Here is a 23,327-nt window from a genome sequence, read left to right on the forward strand (position 1 = left end):
TGGTTATAAGAGGCAGACACCCGCACACACACCGCTGTTATTGTTTATTGTGTTTAACCTGTCAAAGATAAAAACATGAAGAAAAATCAGCACCAAGCCCTGTAATCATAGCTGTCCTACTGTTTCTAGAGAGCGTGGTGTCACTGTGGTGTTGCTGTGGCCTCACAGCAAGAAGGACCTGAGCTAGAGCCTAACTTTGTGCTATTCAATCATTTAAATCACTGTATTGACACCAGTAACAATATATACAATGATTGTATTGCACATATTAATAACATTATTGACATTATTAAATAAAAAATTGATTAATATATCCTTGCATTCTCACCTGCTCATTTGTCTGAGTTATAAAAAGACAGTAGGAGTTTTTGTTTGCTCTCATCCTAACATGAGAAATATAAAAGCTGTTTTCGCCAGCTGTCTTTGTTCGGCTGTGGACAGTCTGCTGGAGCAGAGCCCACAGTTTGTGACGCACTGGAATCTATCATGTTTAATCTACCACGAAGTATTAAGGCCACATTAAGACACAAAAATACTGGTGATCGTTTGGAGAATAGAGTGGAAATTTGGAGATGAAAGGGGAAAATCTATTTGGAGAATAAACTGGAAATGTGCATATTACAGTTGTTTCAAGACAAACTGTCATGGCTGCTGTGCACTCTATAAAATATCTTGTGTAGATGAGCTAGTGAAACAAACTGATCATCCGTCTAGTGATACAACATCCATCCTCTTTAATGCACAAGGGTGAAATGATTGATAACCTCACATCTGTCCATGACCAGCCGTTTCATTTTCTATAAATCTGCTCTTCCATGTTTGTTTGTTTTTTTCCTGTTTTTTCCTCTTTCTGCATCATCTTTTCAACGTATTTATACTGATCACACTGTGTTTATGAGCACTAACACAAATCATTTCTTTGTAACTAAAATCAATTCTGAAGAATTATTTCTCCAACTCAGAGAGAACAGCAACTGTGGCAGTTTGTCCTGAAACAGCAACTGTAATCTCCACATTTCCACTTTATTCTCAAAATGATCAATAATGTTTGTTTTTTTAATATGGCCCTAATACTCCTTGGTATGAATCTATATCTAAGATACATCAAGAAAAAGGTAGTAAAACTTCAACTGAGATCAACTGATTTAATTTTGAAAGTCAGAGTTTGTTGAAGCTGTTACTGCCAGGGTTCCTGGGTGTTCACCCAGTGTTTTCAGTTGCTTCATGTTCAGTTTATTCACCTGTTCACATTTCTTGTTTTCATGTTCGCATCCTGTGTGTTATTAGTTCAATTATGTTCAGCCGTGCTCCCACCTGTCTCCAATCGTCATCACGGTCAACCTGTGCATCGGAGTCCCTCAGTTTCATCAGTTCTCGGTCTTGTCATTAATGTTGTCTACTCCGCACATGTGCCATTTTGTTAGTCAGTCAGCCAGTCCATCAGTCAGTGAGTCGTTGCCCTTCTGTTGTGTTCATCACATTAAAATCCATCAACTCTCACCATGAGTCCTGCGTTTGGGTCACCTTCTTCTCATCCACACACGAAGCGCTAAGACAGTTTCCTGGAGCAGGACACTGGACCATTATGAAAAGCACATTTAAATCACATTATATCATTTGGATCATTAAACTGACATCATGCAGTTCATCTTGTCACCAGCAGAGGGACACAAATCACAATCAATGAAGAGTTCAAGATGTTAGTGACACCAGAGTTGTACGTATTGATCTGATCAATATGGAAGTTCATGTTTCTTTGATTGGATCAGTTTTAAAAGCAGCTGTTTTTATAGAATGACACAAACATGAGAGATGCTGAAAGTCTTTAATAATAGCTTTGAGTGGAAAAAGACAGAAAAAACAACATGTGGATCCTGAAATAATGGTAGCTTCCATCTTTAAGGACTGAAGAGGAACACATTAACAAGGATTAATTTAGAACAGTTTAAAACATCAACTGATTGAATCCATGAATCTGAAAACGTGTTTCTGAGTGAAAGAGACAGACATGTACAGACTGAACTATCTGTTCAACAGTCAGAGTGTTTCTCTATAAAGACATTCTAGGACACTCTTTAGATTAATCTCTGCAAAAACACACTGAGGAACCAGGAAACCAGACTCTAAACCCAGCATAAAGAGCTTCAGTGAATGTGGTGTTGAAGGTGTGGATGTGGATCAGAGTGTCAGAGTAGACTCTGTAGAAGGACAGAGTGCCAGCAGGACAGTCCACATACATTGCTACTCTGTTAGAGACAGAGGAGGAAGAGGAGGAGGAGGAGGGGGAGGATGTCTCTCTGTTATTGTGACAGACAGAATAACCATCCTCAGAGCAGCTCAGACTCCAGGAGTCATCATTCCATCCAAACGAACAGTCATCACTGTCTCCTTTCCTTCTGATTCTTCTGTAACTCACTGAAATGTCAACATCTCCTCTCCACTCAACCTCCCAGTAGCAGCGACCAGTCAGACCATTTGCACACAGCAGCTGAGGACGAACATCAAATCTGTCTGGATGATCAGGATATGACTGAACCTCCTCCACATGTGTCACCTTCCTGTTGTTGTCAGACAGTTTGAGCTTTCTGTGAACTGTGTTTGTGTCAATTGTGAGTTGACAGGAATCTGATGGAGAGAACAAACACAATCCAGCTGCAGTTATTGATCCATCATCTGTTCATTGATTGACACTTTGATGATGAGTCCTGACATCAGAGATGTGACAGTTTGAAGACGGTTGAATGTGTGCTGCTTTGTTTTCTTGAATCACATTAAAAACACACTTACACTTCCTGAGACCTGGTGTCAACCACTGGAATCCAGCAGGCACCAACCTGAAAGGAGGAGAGGGGTCAGACCAGCACAGTCTCTGCAGTTCAAAAGAAAAAGCGCAGGTCTAAGTTGCAGCCCCCCATCTACGTCGGATTTTGCTTCAGCAGATTCAGCAGCACTGCCGGAGACTTCCTGTAATTTATTACAGTTGTTAGCTCATCATCCCTGTCTCTTTTCCTCTTTCTCCCTGTTGTGGGTGGCTGACCCACTCCCTCATCCCTTTCGTTTTGGTCACCCACTGCTGCGCTTGGCCCCTTGAGTTTCCTCAGAAAGAGAGGAAATTAGGACAGGAGGCCTAATGGAAGGCCTCTGTCCTATCACCTCATCCATGAAGGCGAACCAGGGCCAAGTAGTAGAAGTGGGCCTCCCAATGACTGCCTCTCCTGACCCTGGTTACTTGCAATCCCAAAGGCATAGGAAATCAAAAATGACAGTAGACAAATAAAAACCACACAACACAACAACTCTTAGTAATTGCACATTTATTAACTTGTATTCTTAAAAATTATCTTCTTGATAACACACATATGTACTTTTCTTTAAGTTATGTCATTTCTCTCTGGCCTTCAATAGGGTGACTTTCTTCTCCAGGTCCATCGTCTCCAGAATTGTCCTGACCATGACAACTATCTTAATCCCTAAGTCCAAAAGTTTTCACAGCAGAACACAAGAGTAATACTGTCTGGACATCACAGGTTCTGTACAGCAGCGGTCCCCAACCAGTCCGTGAGTTGTTTGGTATCATTCTTCCATTAAAACTCATGGTCACACTAAAAAACTCCAACAACAGGCATTTAAAAATGGGCACCTACAATAATAAATTATATAATGTTTATATATAATAATAAATCCAAATATGGCAAAAGTCTCTTTCCGAGCAATATACCCACTCGTACCAGACTGAGTTGATCACCTCTGGAATTTCCCACAGAAGACTGCAGACATCACCCCACACACCCACTACCTTTTCAAAGCTCCTCTGCCACTCACCTGGCAGAGAGTAGGTTACAGTACTCATATGAATATGATGTGTAAATTGATTTATACTTGTACCCACATGCCACAGTGGCCAAATTCTCCACCTCAGTGAAGAGGTGATCGCTTTCTCCTCATTTTAATAAATTGAGCTTTTTGGTCTTTGTTCCCTAAAACATATCACAAAAAGGTTCATTTGCAAAAATCAAAATTAGCTGTATGTAAGCGGCAATTCATGAAAAACCGTGTGAACCACCATACAAGTTAGTTAATTAAAAAACACATCTATGCAGATGCCCAAAGCTTGACAAAAGAACCACTATAACAATTTAACTTTTGTACCACTAGATTCTCAAATACTTACATTTAAAAGTGTTTTCCTCTCCCAATTTGACCGCCATCGTTATCAGAACAAAAATCTCCTGTACAGCCCGCAGTGAATCCTGAGATATGGTAGGACACGAAGGATACACCCAAGCCATCCTTAAAATTCAGGGAAAAGAAGGATGCATTTGTTGCCACACTTGTAGCACTCTTCGAATTTGGACAGCCTTTGTCATGTCCCTGTGACATCATTGCCTCCAAATACAGTATTTGAAGAATCCTTCCCCTGAATTTGGACACAGCCATCCTTCAAATTCTTGGAAATGAAGGATGCATTTGTCGCCACATTTGGAGGACTCTTGGAATTTGGACAGCCTTCATCGCGTCTCTGCGACGCCATTGCCTCCAAACATGGCATTTTAAGCATCCTTCCCCTGAATTTGGACACAGCCAGAAGTTAAGCTCATTGCAATTGAACCTCCTCACCCGTCATTCAGATCTGGCATTTGGAACTATTTTGGTTTTCCCGTCAAGTATGACTCTGATGGTCAGCGTATCGTGGACAAAAGTACAACAGTATGTTTGAGGTGCCACGCAATGCTCAATTACATCGGTGGGAACAACGAATATGACTGCACATTTATGCCGACATCACCCTACTGCAAAGACAAGTGGAAGCAGACAAAAACAACAACAAGCACACATGCTACAAACTTTACCCCAGTCATTTAGACAGCCATTAGCACATGATCCTAAGAGGGCAAAAGAAATAGAGAGTAGTCATGTGCGAGTCATGAACAAATCGTTCAATACTCGAGAATCACTTTACTGAGTCGTGAATCATGATTCACAATCCCAACTGACTCATCCCTGTTACTGTTATCCAACTAATTTCATTAGTATAAATATATCTAGCTTATTTCAGTCGTTATGCAAATGTACTAATTATAAGATTGGGGAAACCTGCAGTGAGTTGAGACTGAAGAAGTCATTTGGATGAGTGACGAAATGTTTCTCCCACTGAAAACACTACGTCCAGATGAACAGAATCAACTTTTGGCTGACAACTGCTCCGTTCCGTAGTCGGTATCCGTAGCCAGTCTTGTTAATGATCTCACTGAGGGGGTTCAGGCCTATGCAGAACAGCAGTGGGGACAGAGCATCTCCTTGGTAGATCCCGCACTTGATGGTGACTTGTGCTATGGGCTTGGAGTTGGCCTCTAGTGTTGTACGCCACATCCCCATTGAGTTCCTGATGAAGGCTCTTAGGGTCCTGTTGATCTTGTACAATTCTAGGCATTCCAGTATCCAGCTGTGGGGCATTGAGTCATAGGCCTTCTTGTAATCAATCCAGGCTGTGCACAGGTTGGTCAGTCTGGTCTTGCAGTCTCAGCTGACTGTTCTGTCTACCAGTAGCTAGTGTTTTGCGCCTCTGGTATTCTTGCCAATCCCTTTCTGTGCCCCGCTCATGTATTGACTCATGTGCCTGTTCATCTTAACCGATATGATGCCTGACAGGAGCTTCCATGTAGTACTGAGGCAGGTTATTGGTCGGTAATTGGATGGGACCGGTACCTTCTTGGGGTCCTTGGGGATCAGGACTGTCCGACCTTCGGTTAGCCATTCCGGGTGTCTCTCGTTAACTAGCAGCTGGTTCATTTGTGCTGCCAGATGCTCGTGGAGTGCAGTCAGCTTCTTCAGCCAGTAGGCGTGAACCATGTCGGGGCCTGGTGCTGTCCAACTCTTCATACTGGAGACCCTTTCTTGGATGTCTGCCACTGTGATGGTTACTGGACCCTGTTCAGGGAGGTCGCTATGGTCTGCCCTCAGATCCACTAGCCACTGAGCATTGCCGTTATGGGTCGTGTCTTTCTCCCATATGCTCTTCCAGTATTGCTCAGTCTCCAGCCTTGGTGGTGCTGTTCTGTTATTGTTCCCTTGCCACTGAGAGTACACCTTTGCTGGTTCTGTGGAGAACAGCTGGTTTATTCTCCTGCCTTCGATCTCTCTGGTGTACCTCCTCAAGCGGCTGGCCAAGGCTGTGAGTCTTTGCTTGGCAGTTTCCAAGGCCTCAGGTATGGACAGCTTGCTGTATTTCTTATGCACCTTCTTTGTCACGCCTTTCTGCAACTCCGTTAGTTGGCTAACCTCCCTCCGTGCTACTTTGATCTTGCCCTCTAGGCTCCTTCTCCATGGAGGGTACTGCCCCTTGTGGCTGTTCAACTTGTAGCCAAGCATCTCACTGATCACTGCTGCCGTAGTGTAGATCAGCTTGTTAGTATCGGTAATATATATATATAATTATAATTATATATAATAACCACAAAAAACTCCACAAAACACGAGTTTCTATCTTCACTTTGGCCTAACCAAAACTGCTCATTGTTTCCTTTCACGAGTATATATATATATATATATATATATATATATATATATATATATTCTTGATTGATCACATCTGCATAAAACAAAAGGGTAGTGACTGAGCAACACAGAAGATGTTTACAGCTCTTCCTCGTCTATCAAACATTCTCCCCATACCTGAGAGTTTCCAGTTTCCAGGTTGAATCCTTCTGTCCAGCTGACAGCAGCCTAATTCCTGAGTCTCCTGGATGATTATAGCTCAGGTCAAGCTCTCTCAGATGGGAGGGGTTGAAGCTCAGAGATGATTCCAGAGATGTACAGCCTTCTTCTGTGATCAGACAGCCTGACAGACTGCACACACACACACACACACACACACACACACACACACACACACACACACACACACACACGTAAATTAAATTACAATTTTCAGATGTTCCCCTGTCAGCAGGACATGGTGACAGTGAGGAGGGCAAACTCCTCATCAATAGACAGAGACCATCAAATTCTTGCTCAGTGAGGTTCAACCTTATTCTTTGACATGTTGATCTTACTGGTGGAAGTGGGGACATGAATCTCGAACTAGTTTGGTCCTATCTAATCTTACACAGATTCTACAGTTGTTGCATTTTCAAGTGAAATAAGTTCTAACCCCTTGCTAGTAGAGGACTCTGTGGTCAACTTTGGAAATGTTCATGTGTCTGCACAATGCCTGAGTGACTGTTCTACACTGGCATTAGTGTAAGGGTAAGGGCTTAACCCAGCAAACCTTCCCTTCCATTCCAGGCTACCCAATGTACAGTTTTTGGATAAGAAAACTGACTGCTTGATGATATGTTTAACTATTCAAGGCATGGTAAAGTATTTGGTAGTGATTTTCACCAAGACATGGAAGGACTCCAACCCCTCTAAATAGTGTGATTCATGTGAATGGCTCATCAACATGAATCAGTGGTAAAACTTGAAGTGGTGGTGTATATACAGTATATACAGCGCTGTGAAATTTTTTTCCCAAATTTTAAAACAAACCCAAGAACAATAATAATAATAATAATGATAAAGGATTTAAAACAAAGATAACAAATAAATACAACATTACTTTTTTAAAATGAAAATGTAATGTATTTAAGGACCAGAGATGAGCAACGTGTTACTGTAATCCAATTACTATTTTCAAGTAAGGAGTAAAGTAAGGGATTACTATTTCAAAAACAGTAATTAGATTACTGTTACTTTCCCGTAAGCATGCTGCGTTACTGCGTTACTAAAACCGTGATTTTTTGCGAGAGTGTCTCATGACAATGACGTAAGCGAGTGCGACGTTCGTGGCAACAGCTCTGTGCAGATCAACAATGGATAATATATCGAGTGTGGAAGAGAGTATGAGCGTGCAGCATTTAAAGCGTCGAAGTACCGACCTTACTTTGAGTTTGATTCCGTAAAAAGTGACAAAAACATTAGTGTCCACTGTTCACTGCGTGGGAAGAAAACTTCTTTTTACAGCGAAAAAAACCCCCTAAACTTCCAAGTAAGTACCGAGTACCGAGAAATTTGAAATTCACAGACAAACTTGCGGATTCTTCCACTGACCGCTGCGGCACACCTGCACAAGGGCAAACATCCACCTGGTATACAGGTGAAAATACAGCAACAGGACCGCTGAGTCTTTGATTTTATTTATTTTCTGCTGTGTTTCACTTGCATTTATTTGAAAGACTGAGTGTAAACACAAAACACAAAACAATATATTATTTTATGTGCTGGAATGTACGGAAAATAGGTTTAAATGTTAAACAAATTTCTTCCAGTCAGAGAATGTTGCATATAATTTAATGTTTGCTTGATGCATAAAGTTAAAAGATTAAAACTAATAAAACAAGTTTTAAAAAGAGACTTTTCCATTTGATTACATTTTGTATGATGGATTATGCAGAAAAAGTAGAAGTGGGCTGAAAGATCTATTCCTTTATTATCTATTCAGGTTGTAATAGAGATGGCACGATACCACTCTTTTTTATGTCCAATACCGATACCGATATCATAAATTTGGATATCGGCCGATACCGATATGAATCCGATATAGTGTGTTTTTTAATCAATAAAACAGTTTTTTAAATACCTTGCTGCATTTTGTATAAGTTCATACTCAAGTTTTAAAAAAAAACATATCAGCTATTCTGTTATACCTGTATGCAAAAAATATACTGCACCCAAAATATTTCATAGTTCAGCAATACTGATCAATCTAACAAACTTAAACCTACTCCATCCTCCCTATTCTGGTATTTTAAAGAGTAAGCAACCTAACAAATAGGGTTGCAAACTCCCAAAAATAAAAAATAAAAATAGGGAACCACCCCCCACCTCATGATCTTTAATCGACGTAATCAACTTTAATTTGACCCAGTGTGAAAAAAAATGCACAGAAATCAATTATTTTTCAAGAATAATTAAATAGATTCAACATCTTTCTTCAACAGAACTGCAGACTGCACAGATCGTACCTTCCCAAAGGAAAAAGTACTAGCTTACTAAGGTATATTAGACTTAATAGTTAATATATACAGTAATGGACTTCTATACATTTTACATCAGATTAAAACTTTGGGTGTAAGATTCAGATAATTATTTATTAAAAGCTAAATATTTTAAATGAGAATAAGAAAGAAAAGTTTGTCTTTGTGCCCCCCTTTTCCCTGTTCATGCTCTATCGGCCCCCCTGGCTAAACTTTACTAGATCCGCCCCTGCACAGTTACCAGTCGTCAGCTGCATAGAAAAGGAAGAAGTGGGCAATAAACAAACAAGAGAGAATCACTCGCGACAGAAAAGCCGATCAGCTGATCATTAATCAGTTTCACGATTGAAGTAGCAACAGGAGAGGGAGGGAGAGAGAAGAAGCAGTCGCTCCACATATCGGTTGTTAAGCTTAACGCGGGAATGCTTTACAAACATTCAGAGATGAACTTACACACTTGCTTTACTTCTCTCTGTTATAACTTTCTCGGAGATAAAATGCCGGTTTGGTATCGAGGCTCCGAATGCTCAACCAGACCGCCTGCAGGTTTCGAACGCCACAGCCGCTCTATGACGTGATGCATACTTTTGTGAGGTGCTTTTTTGATATTTAATGGATCGGATTACATTTTTTATTTCTCTCCGATATCCGATCCAGTAATTTAGGTCAGTATAGGACCGATACCGATACATAATATCGGATCGATCCATCTCTAGTTGTAAATCGTGTTTTTAAAAAGTAACTAAGTAACTAAGTAATTAATTACTATTGAAAATAAGTAATCAGTAAAGTAACGGGATTACTTTTGGGGGGAAGTAATCAGTAATTAGTTACTGATTACTTTTTTCAAGTAACTTGACCAACACTGTTAAGGACTATTTCGTTTACTGAATTTACTGAATTTCTTTATTGAAATTTATTGGCAGACTAATTCCTGGCCATTGAGGCTAGCAACTGGGATATGGAAAGTCACCTCTCTGGTTTAGAAAGAGCCTTAGATAGAGTTTGAGTTTGAGAGATACTGACCACATAGTTGCGCACACTATATGTGTTATGGAATATACGAAATGTTATATGTATATATAATGTTATGGAATGTTATGGAACCAGTCTACTGAAGCAGAGCTGGATTCTATTCCAGTCTGAAGTTGCCCTCAGTGAGATGTGGTAGTCTAGAGTGGGTATCCTTATATTCCCTCAGCTAGGTGCCTGTACACTGGAGTATTGTAGGTGGATGAGAAAGTCGTTTCCCTGCACCTTCAGGCCAGGGAACAGGTCCTGACTGGTGTTTATGCTTATACGCAGAATCATAGCTCAGACTAGCCAACCTACATGGAGCCTTAATGTGAGACTACAGTGCTCATGTTGGGAATGACATGCTCATCTTAAATGACATCTTCATGCCCATAATGCACAATCATTTCCAGAGCCTCCTGTGCGCTGTAAAAGTCTTGCCCCTCCCCAAAATGACTGCCCACAATTCATGTAATTTTTGTTAACTTATAAAACAAAGCAAAAAGCAAACAAAAAAAACCCCCACATATATACAAAATACACAAAACAACAAAACATATCTTGATCTGACCTGAGAGTTTCAAGTTTACAGTTTGGACTCTCAACTCCTACAGATAGAAGCTTCAAGCCTGAATCCTTCAGGTTGTTGTTACTCAGGTCCAGGTCTGTCAGACTAGAGGACTGGAAGCTGAGAACCGAGGACAGAACTTCACAGGAACTCTCTAAGAGGTTACAGTGACTCAGTCTGCAGAATTATGAACAAGAAGACAAATAACTAAATAAACACTGATATTAAGCCTATTCATAGTTGTCCTAGGAGATGGGAAAGAAAAATGTCTGGACTTCTTTAAGTTCTAGTAATTTAAGTCCAGATGCTTTTCTTTCCAAGCTCCTCAGACTACAATGAACTGGATGATTGAGAATCTTCACAGACTTATTCACAGTTTATTAAGGAGTTAGTAGATTTTATATGGCTTAAAGTTTCAAGACTGTCTGAAATTCTTAATGTGATAGTTTACCAGGACTTAAGCTGGAATACTAAAAATACAACTATACAAGAACAAATGGATGAACTTCGCAAGATCTTTTCTTCTTGGTTTATTTAATTTGTTTTTAAATGATAAGAAAACAGAATATATCTTGACCTGAGCATTTTCAGTTTACATTGTGGAAACTTCACTCCAACAGATAGAAGCTTAACTCCTGAATCGTGGAGGTCATTGTTACTCAGGTCCAGCTCTCTCAGACTAGAGGCCTGGGAGTTGAGAACTGAAAACAGAACTTCACAACTGTTGTCTGAGAGGTTACAGCCACTCAGTCTGAAACAATAAAAGAACAATAAACAAATGATGGTGCATTGAAGAGTTATCCATTTTAACACTCTATTTAGCTATCCATTTAGCAATCTTGATCAACAAGATAAAATTGATCTGTGTTTTTTTTCTTCATTTTTTTTCTTCCACTACAGCTCAAACAGTTAAATCCTCCCTAAGGGCTAATTACAGAGTTTTTTTAAGGAGAAGTTTTCCTTTTTAAAATATAGGTTTGAAAAAAAGAAACTTCAAATCAGCTACTCATGTTGTTCGCTTCTCTCAATGGATGTCTATACATTTTAGTATTGTTCTTTAGATTTTATTGATCATTTTGAAAGCTCCTCTTGATCTGGCCCAATGTACATAGCAGAATTATTATGTGCACATTAGCCTAACAGGCACCTCTTAATTTTACTGTTATTTAAATGTGCAATTTTCGAAAGAAGAAGAAAGTGTCCCTAATGTTCCATTCTCTAAAATAAATTTAGGGATAGCCATTGATCTGATCTCTGATGAAAGCAATCAGGAAATAAACTCATATTTGACTGACTCCACCATTTTCATATTTCTTGAAATCAACACTTCTTAAAATACAATCATAAGAACAAATTTACTTACAGAGCTTTGTTGGAGGCTTTGACCACTGGCAGCAGCCTCAGAAGAGCCTCCTCTGAAGCAGAGTATTTCTTCAGGTCAAACACATCCAGGTCTTTTTCTGATGACAGTAAGATGAAGACCAGAGCTGACCACTGAGCAGGAGACAGTTTACCTGTAGAGAGACTTCCTTTTCTCAGGGACTGTTGGATCTCCTCCACTAGAGAAAGATCATTCAGTTCATTCAGACAGTGGAACAGATTGATGCTTTTCTCTGCAGACAGATTCTCACTGAGCTTCTCCTTGATGTACTGGGCTGTTTCCTGACTGGTGTATAAACAACTTCCTGTCTGTGTCAGCAGACCTCGCAGGAGAGTCTGATTGGTCTGCAGTGAGGAACCCAGGAGGAAGCGGAGGAACAAGTCCAGGTGTCCATTTGGACTCTGTAACGCCTTTTCCACAGCACTCTGGTGGAGAAATTTTAAATTACTCTTCTTTTTAAAAAAAATTAACTTCTGGGAGGTTGTTTGTTGTTCTTCCAGCAGATTGACTCCCGAGTTGACGAAGGTCAGATGGACATGAAGAGCAGCCAGAAACTCCTGAACACTCAGATGGATGAAGCAGAACACCATGTCCTGGTACAGTCCTCTCTCCTCTTTAAAGATCTGTGTGAACACTCCTGAGTACACTGAGGCTGCTCTGATATCGATGTCACACTCTGTCAGGTCTGATTCATAGAAGATCAGGTTTCCTTTCTGCAGCTGATCAAAAGCAAGTTTTCCCAGAGACTCAATCATCTTCCTGCTCTCTGGACTCCAGTGTGGATCTGTCTCAGCTCCTCCATCGTATTTGACCTTCTTCACTTTGGCCTGAACAACCAGGAAGTGGATGTACATCTCAGTCAGGGTCTTGGGCAGCTGTCCTCCCTCTCTGGTTTTCAGCACATCCTCCAGAACTGTAGCAGTGATCCAGCAGAAGACTGGGATGTGGCACATGATGTGGAGGCTTTGTGATGTTTTGACATGGGAGGTGATCATGTTTGCTTGCTCCTCATCTCTGAATCTCTTCCTGAAGTACTCCTCCTTCTGTGGATCAGTGAACCCTCTGACCTCTGTCACCATGCCAACACAGTCACAAGGGATCTGATTGGCTGCTGCAGGTCGCGTGGTTATCCAGACGCGAGCAGAGGGAAGCAGTTTTCCCCTGATGAGGTTTATCAGCAGCACATCCACTGAGGTGGACTTTCTAGGGTCAGTCAGGATTGTAGTTTTGTGGAAGTCCAGAGGAAGTCGACACTCATCCAGACCATCAAAGATGAACACAACCTGGAAGTCTTCAAAGCTGCAGATTCCTGCTTCTTTGGTTTCAGTAAAGAAGCGATGAACAAGTTCCACCAAGCTGAACTTTTCCTCTTTCAGCACATTCAGCTCTCTGAAAGTGAATGGAAATATGAACTGGATGTCCTGGTTGGCTTTGTCTTCAGCCCAGTCCAGGGTGTATTTCTGTGTTAAGACTGTTTTCCCAATGCCAGCCACTCCCTTTGTCAGGACTGTTCTGATTGGTTCATCTCTTCCAGGTGAGGCTCTAAAGATGTCTTCTTGTCTGATTGTTGTTTCTGGTCTGTCTTGTTTCCTGGATGCTGTTTCAATCTGTCTGACCTCATGTTCATCATTGACCTCTGCAGTCCCTCCCTCTGTGATGTAGAGCTCTGTGTAGATCTGATTCAGAAGGGTTGGGTTTCCTGCTTTAGAAATCCCCTCAAACACACACTGGAACTTTTTCTTCAGCTTTGTTTTAATTTTACATTTGCAAATTGCTGCAAGATGTTCTGAAAACAAAATAAAAAGAAATCAAACAGAGAAAAAAAATCATGAAGTGCACATGATGAGTTTTAATCTCTTAACATTTGATACACAGTTAGTCCATATACAGTGGAGCAAAAATGTCATGGGTGTGTGCAGGCAGGCAGGGAGATAGGACCCAAAATGCAGGACTGAGGCAGACGTGAACTCAAAATGCACAGCTTTATTGCTGGAGCAACGGAACAGAAACTAAATTAAACTGAGAATACAAAAAATAAACTAGGCAGGCTAGGTCTTTCAGCATGACAATGATCCCAAATACATTGCCTGGGTAAAGAAAGAGTGGTTTCGTAAAAAGCATTTCAAGGTCCTGGAGTTCCCTAGCCAGCCTCCAGATCTCAACCCCACAGAAAATCTTTGGAGGGAATTGAAAGTCTGTGTTGCCCAGCGACTACCCCAAAAACATCACTGCTCAAGAGGAGATCTGCATGGAGGAATGGGCCAAATTACCAGCAACAGTGTGTGAAAACCTTTTGATGACTTGCAGAAAATGTTTGACCTTTCTCATTGTCAACAAAGGGTATATAACAAAGTATTGAGATGAACTTTTGTTATATACCAAATACTTATTTTCCACCATAATTTGCAAATAAATTCTTTAAAAATCAGACAATGTGATTTTCTGGATTTTTTCTCATTTTGTCTCTCATAGTTGAGGTATACCTATGATGGAAATTATAGGCCTCTCTTACCTTTTTAAGTGGAAGAACTTGCACAATTGGTGGCTGACTAAATACTATTTTGTCCAACTGTACATTTGGACACTAACACAAGTTTGCTTCTTTTTTTAACCTTTCTACTGAAACATATTAAAATGATATTGAAATAGTGGACATGGACATTATGTGGAGACTTTCAGATTTCATTTTATGATATCCACATTCAAAATGGATTAAGTGTTTAGGAGTTTGAGCTCCTTAACATGTGCCACCCTCTTTTAATTGGACAGTTCACTCAAAGGCTATTTAATGGGCAATGGCATGCAGTCAAAGGACTTACAATGCAGGTAAAACAAGCAACGTATGGAGAAGTTGTGGAACAACTCATGATCCAAAGCATTCCAGATCATCTGTGGAATGCTTATTGTATGAATGACCCAATCATACTGAAATCATGTAGCCAAACATGAGATCCATGTTGGACACACTGGCAATCCACTGATCTACAAACCATGGAGATGATTCTGCAGCAACAGTGTAATGGCTTGGGCATGCATGGCTGCCAGTGGCACTGGGACACTGATGTTTATTGATGCTGTGACACAGGACAGAAGCAGTCAAATGAATTCTGATGTGTTCAGACACATACTGTGTGCTCAAATGTAGCTAAATGCAGTAAAATTGATTGGGTAGCATTTAATAATACAGATGTACAATGACCCAAAACAAACAGCCAAAGTAACCCAGGAGTTTATTAAATCAGAAAATATGGAATATTATAGAAGGCCAAAGTCAGTCACCTGATCTTATCCCAATTGAGCATGCATTTCACTTGCTGTAGACTAAATTTCAGACAGAAAGGCCCAAAAAGAAACAGCAACTTTATGCTGCTGCAGGAAAGGCCTGGCGGAGCATCAAAAAGGATGAAACCCAAGATCTTATGATGTCCATGAGTTCAACACTTCACACAGTCATTGCCAGCAAAGACTTTTCAACGAAGAATTAGAAATTAGCATTTTATTTTTATGACACATGCTCATTCATCCAGGTAAGTAAATCACAAAGGGTTCATTCTGTTCATCTGGACGTAGCGTTTTCAGTGGGAGAAACGTTTCATCACTCATCCAAGTGACTTCTTCAGTCTCAGATGATGCAGGTTTCCCCAACCTTATAAATAGTATATTTGCACAATTACTGAAAGTAGCCCACTGAAAGACTAAAGTGCCGTGAGGTCAGTTCCTTGACCATTAATATGCAAATTGTCATGACCATTATGCAAAGAAAGGTTGTGGAAACCTGCATCAAATTAGACTGAAAAAGTCATTTTGATAAAAGACAGAACATTTCTCCCACTCAAAATGCTACATCCAGATAAATGCCATCACATTTTTGGCATTTTAGTTTCAGGTATTTAATTGATCAAATTACTTTTCAGCCCCTGAAATGAAGAGAGAGTGTTAAAAATGTCCTCATATTTCTCAGATATTTTTGTTGAACCCAGGGAATTAAAGCTAAATATCTGCTCTTCACCTGCATCCGAGTTGCTTCATTTAAAATTAATTGAGGTAATGCACCAAACCAAAATTAGAAAAAAAAGTGTCTCTGTCCAATTACTTATGGACCTAATTTATATTTGTTAACATGACTAATATTAATGAGACATTACTAAATGTTTCATCTATCCATCATATTAAATCTTTACAGAAGTCCTCTTACTGCTCTGCAGACGGTCAGCCAGCTCCTCCTGCTTCATTCTCCTCAAGAAGTGCAATGTCATCTTCACAAATACCTCTGTTCTTCTCCTCTGCTCTTCATCTTCCCCCTCCAAAACCTCATTCACAATTTGATTCTCTAAGCATTCTGTGTAATCTGGGCTCAGAACCTTCTGGATTTTCTTCAGCTCGTTCTTCACAAAAGTGATGATGTTGTCCTCCAGCACCTGAAACATGGAGCCAAACATCAGATCCATGTTGGACACACTGACAATTCACTGGTCTACAAAGAGCAGCATGGAGATGACTGTGAACAGAATAGATGTAAAAGTAGTTGTTGTGCATGTACAGACCATAAATATGGAGTCCAGGTGTGTTTGATGCTGATGGGCAGACTGACCGCTGGGACCCTCTGAGCTCTCCTGGTCCACTCTGTGGAGGAACCCTAAAGAATCAGTTCAAGCACTGGATAAAGATCCAGCACATCCGTGATTGCACCATCAGTTGCTAAATATGGGTTTATCAGAGTAAACCGTATACATATTCATATAGGGCTTTATGGTGAAAGAGCCTTGGGACTGAACTGGCCTGCATGCAGTCTTTCCTCAGCACCTTGCTAGGAGTAACACATTGCAAAGTAGCAATTAAAAAAAAAAAAGTGAAATCCCATTTTTCAGTAACAAAATAATGTGTTAATATACTAAATTCATGTTATTCTAAATAGAGGTTCTTTGATTATCTGCATGCTGTTCAAGACAATACAAAAGACAAGATATTTTCACAGAAAACACCTCTTCAAGATCATCCTCACCATTTCTTTTCATGGTCCCTGTGCCTGCACGGTCAGCCCAGCACTGCCACAAATGTTTTAGTTTAGATTTTTGTCTCCCTCTCTCTTGCTCTTTCTCACCCCTGTCACTCTGCCAAGGGTGGAGCTCATTTTCAGTTCCTGCCCTTGGCCCACGCACATGCAGCTACTCACCTGTGATTCCTCACTTTGTTTGCTAGACCCTTCATAATGCAGGGGCACTGACCTATTCGGTGATGGAATATTGAGTAACTCATGTTAGTTAAAGCCCGGCTCAGCTAATATCTGTCTCTTGGTGCTTGCCTTTGTAGGAACAATTGTTTCGGTGCTTAGGTTTCCAGGACCTGTCTTGTACCCTGAACTCTGGACTCCTGACCCATGTGGAGACCCCGTTTCCCCCAGGCCCATGGAACTCTGGAACCCTGGCTTTTCCCCTCATCTGTATATGGTGCACCCGGTGTTGTTAAATGAAGATCTGTTCGGTTGTATTTTTCAGTCTGTGCCTGAGTTCATTCCACCAGCCTTGACATTTCTACTCTGAAGAGGATCAAAATCATTCTGAGAAACACCACGACATAGCACTATCTTAAAGTTTACAACAGCAGATGACTTCTCAACATCAGTAACAAGTTTGCACATGTAATCTTGGACACTTTTAAACCCAACCCATCCTGGCCGACTGAGATGCTGCGTGGTGCAGAAAACAACAAGGGACAGGATACTAAGCCGAGGCAAAGAACAAAGAAGTGCAGGGGGAACAGACTGAGGCAGCAGGCGCGCCACACAACACCGCCCAGTGTCCTGCTGGCTAATGTACAATTGTTGGGGAACAAACTAGGGAATCTGAGTGCAAGAGTCTCCTTCCAAGAGACATGAGGGATTGCAACATTCTGTGCTTCACTGAGACATGGCTGACCCCCACTGTGGCGTAACTCCATCAACTCAAGAATGTTGATGTTAGATTCTTTTTTAAATCAGGTTGTGATCTTAAAGTCACTCTCACAGCACTCATTTTAGAGTAATGTTCAACAGTTGTAAAGTCATTTAAATTTCTAAACTGTCCTTTTCTCTAGTCAGGGTTATGGTGAAATTTAACTTGTTCTTTTGTGTGATTGCACATGGCCCATCACAGGACCCCTTAGTGAGTTGTACAGCATAAGTTTTCAATTCACTTTTGTCAGAAAACTTCACAATATGACAAGTTGCTTTTAGAGCATCCACATTAGCTCATGTAGTAAAAGGACAATCAGTGGGTGTACTTTAACATTTGAGATTCCGAATGAGTCTTGCTTAGAACTATTTCATGGACCTATTTTTTGTATAATGCATCAAATCTGTTCAAATCAGTTGTAATTTATTTGAACTGATCTAGAGACAAACAACTCCTTTTTGGCTTCTTTGATGCATTTACTTCTGATACCTTAAACTAGATGTCTCATGTTACTATCTTGTATTTCTAAAACCCAGCCTCAGTCTATGTCCTGTAGACTTTCAGATGGAAACACCAATGATCTAGATATTCACAAATTTCATCAGGGCATCTTTAACGTCTTAAGATTTAGTTGTTTTTATGTTTCACATAAAAAAAACCTTCAAATTTTCAAATGAAAGCAAAGTGACATGCAAGGATATTTTTCTTTAGTGATGTTGCTTCAGCAATCCCAAATACTAATTATTCTGGGATTTTTTATGATCAAACTATGTGATTTTCCAAATGTGTGTGGAGTAAAATGACCATTCTCTGATAATGCAAATGTTGTGACCAAGAATCATTCAGGTTTAACAACACAAACTGTTTCGATAGCATGAACAGTCAGTCTTATAGTTCTAACATAGTTCTAATAACCATTAGTTTTAGAAACACATTCTTCTTCTTCATCTCGGTTTACATGGTTTTTATGAAGCTGACTTTTAATAGTACAACTAGCGTCTAGCTTTACTTTACTCTCCAGTATAAATGCAAGAATTGATGCAAGAACAGGGTGATCCATGTTTCTATGAACATTGCTTCTTATATCAACAGCTCTGAAAATCCCTTTTTTTAAGTAATGTAGAACTTGATCTCTCTTACTCTCTGTGTCTCTAAAAACCCAACAAACTGGCAATCACCTCTAAACAGTGGGAGTACTTTATGGCTCCTCTATCTCATTGGTAGCAGGTAAAGGTAGGCACGCCTGGAAGGCTGAGCTGATGTGGGCGCAAAGTTTTGAAATGAGCTAGGCAGCATTTGTGATCTGAGACAGTGAGTAAGACAGTCAATTTACCCTGAGTGCTGGATGTGAGAAGATGGATCTTGTCTAGACAGACTAAGGCTTTTGTTAGGGAGATCCCTGTTAACTTGCCTAAGGTTTGGGGGATAAAGGGGAGACGCTGGGTTTTTTGGGGGGGATCGTAAGAGTTTGTGACTCGGACTTTGATTCTGAATTTCCTAGTTTGGATTAAACAAATGCAAATAAATTGTAATAAAGTTTTTGTAATAAAGTTTTCCCTGGGGGGCATGCAGCATCTATCTCTCGCTGTTACAAAAGCACGAGTTTAACTGAAGACTTTATTATGGTTTAGCACATTATCACACACACACATGCACACAGGTGCACACACGGGTGTGCACGCAAGCACACACATGCACGGGTCTACGGACAGATGGCATTTTTGGCCATAAAAAAAGTAAACTTTATTTTTTGGCTTAAAAATGAGAAACTCTGTTATTAGAAAAAAATCAATATTTTTAGTGATCTAATTTTTTTGAATAATTGAAAATTAATAAGTTATGGAATATCATAATTTTAATCTTTTTTTTTTTTTTTACTAATATCATAATTTTAATAATAATATATTTTTATAACTACCATAAACATTTATTACTTCATTTATTACTTCATAGGTCATAAACACTTTGATTGGGGTCATAAGTCACTTGTTTGACATAAGGGGTTTAATATCCCTCCTAATAATGAGTTATATACAAGTTTTAAATTAAATTAGCTAGGCAGAAGAGCTACACAAAAACACTACTGTGTGTTGGAAGAGGTAGTGATGCTACTTTGTAGTGAACACCAAGTGAGAGCGCCACCAAAAAATGATTAAATCCCAGAAAATCAAGCAGTTTAATCCGCTCTCAAAGAGTTCATGTTACTAACAGCTCACCTCTCTGCAGCAGATACCTGCTCCACTTTAAATTCAATGATTTCATCTTTAGACCAGTCACTCTTTAAGGACACTGGGGTGGATAGAGGTCCAGGTGGGTTCCTGTGAATAATGATGGAGCAGTTATGTGAGTGCTGACCTGTGACATGGAGAAGAGTCATGGACAGTTAGAGATGGTCATCTCACCTCTGAGCTTTGGTCTGGCTCTCATGTTCCCCACACAGAGTGCTTTTAGAGGGAGGGACTCCCTCCTCTCTGTCCTCACACTGATCCATGCCGCTCAATTCACATCAACTCACACGCACTTTCTACCTTCACCTGCGCAGAGGAAACACAACTCATTCATGCGCACATCAACTGAGAGCTGCAGAGGTCATGCTGATGTGTTGGACTAACATCCACTCCATCTGAGACACAACATTTTTATCAGTTCACACCAAATGGTCTACCTCATAAATTGCAGTTGATTCAAATTACAGCTGTTCGTATTCTGAATTAGATCTATGGAACATATAACACTTTTTCGTAAAATACTCCACTGCCTTCCAGTTCACCTCCATGTGAATTTTAAGATCCTGCTTCTAGTGATGGTAAATTCTATTCTTTTTACTGAATCGAGTTTGAATGAGTCAGTCACCAAAGTGAATTGGGTTTTTTGAGTCATTTGAGGCACTGAGTCAGTTGACCAGAGAGTGCAAGAAATGTACATTTTCACTCAAACTTAATTTGTTTCTCTTTTCATGTAAATCCTACTGCTAAGATTAGTGATTGAAAAAGAAAAACAGCTTTTTATAGAGCAAGAAAGAGCAAAAAATAGTTCTAAAGGGAACATTTATTTTATTTATTTTTATTTTATTTTATTAGTATTTTCCTCAAATGTGTAAAATATATATTTTCTCATCTAAATGTCCACTGAGCTGTGTGCCAGGGGGCGGTAATGCTCCTTAACACTGGTTGCCTACCAAGAAGAAGAAGAAGAAGAAGCTGTGAGCCAGGAGGGAGGGAGTGAGTGAGTGATTTGTTCATGAGCTATTGTCTTGATGTGAGCTTTCTAATCAGGGTTTTTCTTCCAGTTCAGAGCAAAAATGTTTTTGTTAAGAAACTGGCTGTTGTTTGTTTCCACACGATTTTAATTATAAGCTGGATATATTTCTACTAATGAAATTAGTTTGCTAATAGAAACAGGGATGAGTCAGTGAGTCAGTTGGGCTTTTGAATCATGATTCACGAGTCTGTAAAGTGATTCTCTAGCATTGAACGATTCGTTCATGATTCGCGCATCACTACCTGCTTCTTACTTTCAAATCGCTTCATTACCTTCATCACCCATACTTATCTGATCTTCTCCATACGTAGACACCCCCTCGGACACTCAGCTCTTCTTCAGCTTCCCTTCTTTCTGTTCCATCTGCTTGCCTGACTACTGTACGACTCAAAGCCTTTAGTTGTTCTGCCCTGAGACTTTGGAATCCACTTCCGCCAGATTGAGCTCTCTCTTCTCTCTCTTCTCTTTTAAATCGCGTCTTTCAAGCCATCTTTTCAAAATTGCATACCCTTTAGCATGATTCTGTCTTAGTCTATTTTACCTTGTTTAGCTTTTATACTTGCGTTCATAAAAAACAAATTCTGTTTTAATGTAAGGTGACTTTGAGCATCTTTAAAGGCGCCTATAAAAAAATGTAGTGTTGCTGTTATTGTTACAAAAAGTGGCAGCATGGTGCTTAGTACTGTTGCCTCACAGCGTGAAGGTCCTGAGTTCAATTCTACCATCAGGCTGGGGTCTTTTGTGTGGAGTTTGCATGTTTGCCCCATGTTTATGTGGGTTTTCCCCAGGTACTCCAGTTACCTCCCACAGTCCAAGTACATGCAGTTAGTGAGTATAAGTAAATTGGAAACACTAAATTGCCCATAGGTGTGAATGCGGGAGTGAATGTGAGCACGAATGGTTGTCTCTCTCTATGTGTTAGCCCTGTAACAGACTGTCGACCTGTCCAGAGTGTACCCTGCCTTTTGTCTTAAGACAGCTGGGATAGGCTCCAGTGCCCCCCACAACCCTGAAAAGAGTAAGCAGAACCAAATGGATGGATGGACAAAAAGTGTCACAGAGAGCAGATTTTAGCCTCCAAATCCCTCCATGACTCCTGGATTCAGAGATGGTCTTTCCCTTTTCACGTAAATGGCCTCCTTGACTCCCCTCTCAAACCAGCTATCCTCCCTGTCCAGGATGTGTACATCTACCAACCTCTTTAGAGTACATGCTCATCATGTGAATCAGACATTAAAACAGAGCCTGTGGTAGAGTTTTTAAAATTCATCGTTCGGATTAGAAACACTGATTGTTACACCTATTGTTATTCTTTACACTTACTCCTACACTTTATTTGAATAAAAAATAATAATTGTATTTTTCTAAAAGTACTTAAAGTTAAAGCTCCTTCAGTGAAACAAAATTATTTAGTGTTGTCAAATGTGTAGTAAACCTTTTACCCAATATGTTTGTCAGAATAACATCTGTACTCAATCTGAAGTATGATTTATTTTATACAGATAAAAGTGTCTTTAATTGTGAGTATCACTATTTAAATAAACATAAACTATAACATTATTATCCAAATCAATGATTTCAATCAGATCAGTACAATATTATTCAGAAACTGAGAATATTTTCTAAATACTTCTCTTAGCAAGACAAAAATTATATATTTTTTTAAATGACAAAGTAATTATCTTCAATAGAGTGATTAACCAATAGCAGTAAGTTTAGTGTACTAACTTTTGTTTGGTCTAATCCAGTAAGACTGAGTCACATTTAAAAAGGAAAAACTTGTTCCACCTCCTCTCTTTGATTTGGTGTGAACAGTCTGCTGGAGCTGAGTCAAAACTTTGTGACGCAGTAGTTTTAAGCAGAGGATGACATATACAAACTATATCTAAGATACAGTTATAAAAATAAATAAATAACAATAAAGTTCAGAGGGTCAGTGTTTTTCAAGAAAACATTACACACTGACTTTAATGGAGAGACCGGAAATACAAACACACACAGTTTCTTGTGTGAAGAAATCAAACATGAGCTGAACAAACAGTAAAGTTCCTGAAGACAAACTGTTAAAGGAGGAAAAAGAGCAAACTTACAGTTTCTTCAAACACACACACCAGCAACAAGCTCCACTCCACACCTCGACACTAAACATGGACACACAG

The 23,327-nt window shown here is 39.9% G+C and overlaps 1 protein-coding gene across 1 annotated transcript; it reads right to left on the reverse strand.

The window, feature by feature from the left end:
- Positions 1-1,806: 1,806 nt before the first annotated feature.
- On the reverse strand, positions 1,807-23,327 carry LOC116322315 (protein NLRC3-like). The gene is made up of 11 exons (XM_039608988.1): positions 23,259-23,327; positions 20,310-20,441; positions 20,124-20,225; positions 16,522-16,600; positions 16,173-16,395; positions 11,960-13,763; positions 11,174-11,347; positions 10,600-10,773; positions 6,673-6,846; positions 2,788-2,834; positions 1,807-2,625 (listed from the first exon to the last, which is right to left on the reverse strand). Exons 2-11 carry the CDS (start codon positions 20,396-20,398, stop codon positions 2,081-2,083), a joined length of 3,411 nt encoding a protein of 1,136 aa, XP_039464922.1. The 5' UTR covers positions 20,399-20,441; positions 23,259-23,327; the 3' UTR covers positions 1,807-2,080.

Source organism: Oreochromis aureus, linkage group 3 (genome assembly GCF_013358895.1).
Source record: "Oreochromis aureus strain Israel breed Guangdong linkage group 3, ZZ_aureus, whole genome shotgun sequence".
Classification (NCBI taxonomy): Eukaryota; Metazoa; Chordata; class Actinopteri; order Cichliformes; family Cichlidae; genus Oreochromis; species Oreochromis aureus.